Source organism: Tenrec ecaudatus, chromosome 15 (genome assembly GCF_050624435.1).
Source record: "Tenrec ecaudatus isolate mTenEca1 chromosome 15, mTenEca1.hap1, whole genome shotgun sequence".
Classification (NCBI taxonomy): Eukaryota; Metazoa; Chordata; class Mammalia; order Afrosoricida; family Tenrecidae; genus Tenrec; species Tenrec ecaudatus.
In genome coordinates, this window is record NC_134544.1 from 83,539,961 (window position 1) to 83,542,974 (window position 3,014).

Genomic DNA, 3,014 nt, shown 5'->3' on the forward strand with positions numbered 1-3,014 from the left:
TTTAAAACCTATAATGTTTCTGATTAGTCTCCATTGCCTAGACTGCCTACTTGATCTTGGGAGGTGATAGGGATGTGTATGGTTTAAGCCTTCATGGATCTTCAATTTCAGCTTCCTTGTGTAGCCAATACACATGCAGCAAATCACCAGTGGTACCTGCATGTCACAGGTCCTCTGAACCAACATAGTAATTCTCACCAATCTTGGAGAAGCCCCAATCCAACTGAACCCCATAGAGGAAAGGCTGAGACAAGGCTTGGGCCCCTCAAGTTGTTTCATTCAATGCAACCCCATCATCCCTTTATTTAGCTGGAGCAGACTTGGCAATGGAAGCTAGCATCATAACATGGTGCAGTAATGGAAGCAACTGGACCAGGAAGAGGAGGGGTCTGCTCCAATGATGTCATAGCCATTGGCTGCCATAGGGGGTGAGATTGGTCATGCAGCCTTGTGTCAGGAGTCATGATTGTAGAGGGGTGGGGCATGAAGGGTGCCGTTCTGGAAACAGTGCTGATGAGAAGCAACATACTCTGCATAACTGATTGTCACCTTCTCACTTCGGTACCTGGTGAGTTTGATCGTTTTTCGGAATTCACTGGTAATTGGAGCCTTAAAACCACCTTTCCTGAGCAATGAGTCTATGGTCTGGATCTGATCCCAGTCTTGTTCTTTAGCAACCTCAGGTAAATATGTGGCTGTACATTTGATGCCCTTTTCACTGATGAATTCAATTAGAATTCCATTGACCCTTACCTCCCAGTCCAGGTAATCACTGGCAACCTTAAAGTTAGTAAGGAGGGAGACAGAGCAGAAAAGCTTAGGTAGCTCCTCTCGCGTCATTGGGGGAAATCGACTGTCCATAAGTGCACTGGTTAACGAGTATTCCCTGAGTCCTGGGTGAAGATTCACGGCTGAGAAGGTTCCAATGCAGCCCCAGAGACGCTTATCCCGCCCTGTCTCCCATGTCACAAACAGTGGATAGGGGTAATTGGTGAATCTAGGAAGTCGTGGCTGTGGGAAGCCATAGAGGTGACAGTAGAGCACATCAAAGCTGTAGCAGCACATCTCTGCAGTCACCACCAGGTTCTTGGTGGTGTTGGCAGTTCCGTTGGGCCAGGGGAGAGGGCTCAGCGCTCCTGATGTGGGATTCATTCGTGTAATTGGATAATTTTCAGGCCCCAGCGTTAAGTCCGATACATTTTCCCGTCCATGGTTGCTGTCCACATGCTGTTTGTTTTTAGGAGGTCCTGAAATAGAGGCGGTCACAGTTGTGGACTGGTTCCCGTGACTGTGTGTTCCGCTTGCTGCTGCCAACTTGGGCTTGAGTGGAGAGACACACCGTCTTTTTCCCATCCTGATTCTGTGCCTGAGGTCTGGAATGCTGCAGAACCTGAAAACACAAAGTTTGTATTGTCAGGGGAATAGCTGTAATAGAGAAGAGGAGCTGTTTTGTCTCTGGAGTGAATTCTCTTCCATTCGATTCCATTCCTTCTTCCTGGACCTTTTCTTCTGGCCCAGTTGCAGCCAGGGTGGACGGACCTCTCTCGCTCGACCTTCTCATTCTGCTTGCTGGAGCCCTGTGCCTGGGTGGGTGCTCCCAAGAGAAGCGGGCCCACAGGTGGTCCGTATGCGAGATGAGCATGGAGTGAGCTGAGAAAGGACAAGGGGGCAAAATGGAAGCGGTGATGGCAAGAACTGCTAGAGGTATTCCCCAAGCGACTGTAGACCAAGTGGAGCCACGACACAAGTCCTCCGCTATCGCAGCAGGCACCCCAGGCTGTAACTCTAGACAAGCGCTAAAAGCCTTGTCTTTCAGCATGGAGCGGCGGGTCACTGGAACTGTTCACTTGGCAGCCCAATGGGGCTCCCACAGGGCTCCAATACGGGGCAGAAAAAGTGAAGATTTCACTGAACTTAGTAGGAAAAACAAAATTTGCGCAGGATGACTTCAATGGTCAACTTAAAAGTGGGTGAATCATCTTTAAAAAATTAAGCAGCACAAAACAGAGATAATTCATCAAGCACTTCAAGGGAAACATGCAATAGCCATCCTGATTAAAGCTAAAAGCTGAACCTTGGAAAAACCAGTAGAAGTACACAAAGCATTGGCTATGAAAGACGTTTGTGTAACTCTCCGTGTTAGGCATAAACCTGAAAGTAGTGAGAGCGCTCAAACATTGTGTTACCATTGGGGCGGTTGCATCTTAAGTTCATAGAATTTAGAAATAATGACCAGCAGATTTGAAACTCAGTATGAACCACCATCACAGGCAGTCCTATCTAGCTCCAGCTTTCTCATCCTGCCTCCCATTCCCACGCCCCTAGAGATACCAGCAAAAGTAACCAAAAAAAGGGTTAAAGAAAACAATTCAGAAGTTGTGAGATCTAAGTTATTTTATAATTTGAGTCTAGTTCCTAAGTTATACAATCTTTAGAAACATTTTAGGATTAAATAAATATATATCTATATATACATATCCAATTTTTGTTACAAAAGTGAAAGCATAGCATAAGGAGCCCTGAGTGGGGTGGAGGTCAATGATCCACAGCTTTGTCTCTAACACAGAGCCTGGCAGTTTAAACTCAGCCTACACCACATAATTGAAAAATATACCCACCTCATTTTACTAAGACAAGCAAGGTAATCTTATAATAGAATAAACCCCCCATAGAATTCAGGAGCACTGCACCAGTGCATTCTCTTTAAGGCTGTAACCTTTATGGAATCTGACTGTGCCATCTCTCTCTAGGCATATCTTTCTCCTGTTTCTACAAGAAACAGCTGGTGAATTGGAACTAATGACTATTATTTTTCATCTAACATCTTAATCATTGCATTTTCTGATTTCATATGTATAAGAAGCAGAAAATTGAAACAGAAAATCAAATATGTCTATGTCACAAACAATCTGCATCATTGGATGCATTTATCCTCAGTAGGTGAATGTTAGAGAGAGTCAAATTAAGACCCAATTATGACTTGCATTCAGAGACAAAGCATATTTCATTGAACT

General features: G+C 45.0%; 1 protein-coding gene across 1 annotated transcript; it reads right to left on the reverse strand.

Moving 5' to 3' along the window:
- Nucleotides 1-453: 453 nt before the first annotated feature.
- LOC142427898 (AMMECR1-like protein) lies at nucleotides 454-1,353 on the reverse strand. The gene is made up of 2 exons (XM_075533021.1): nucleotides 974-1,353; nucleotides 454-868 (listed from the first exon to the last, which is right to left on the reverse strand). The coding sequence occupies exons 1-2, from the start codon at nucleotides 1,351-1,353 to the stop codon at nucleotides 454-456; spliced, it is 795 nt and encodes a 264-aa protein (XP_075389136.1).
- Between the last annotated feature and the right edge of the window lie 1,661 nt (nucleotides 1,354-3,014).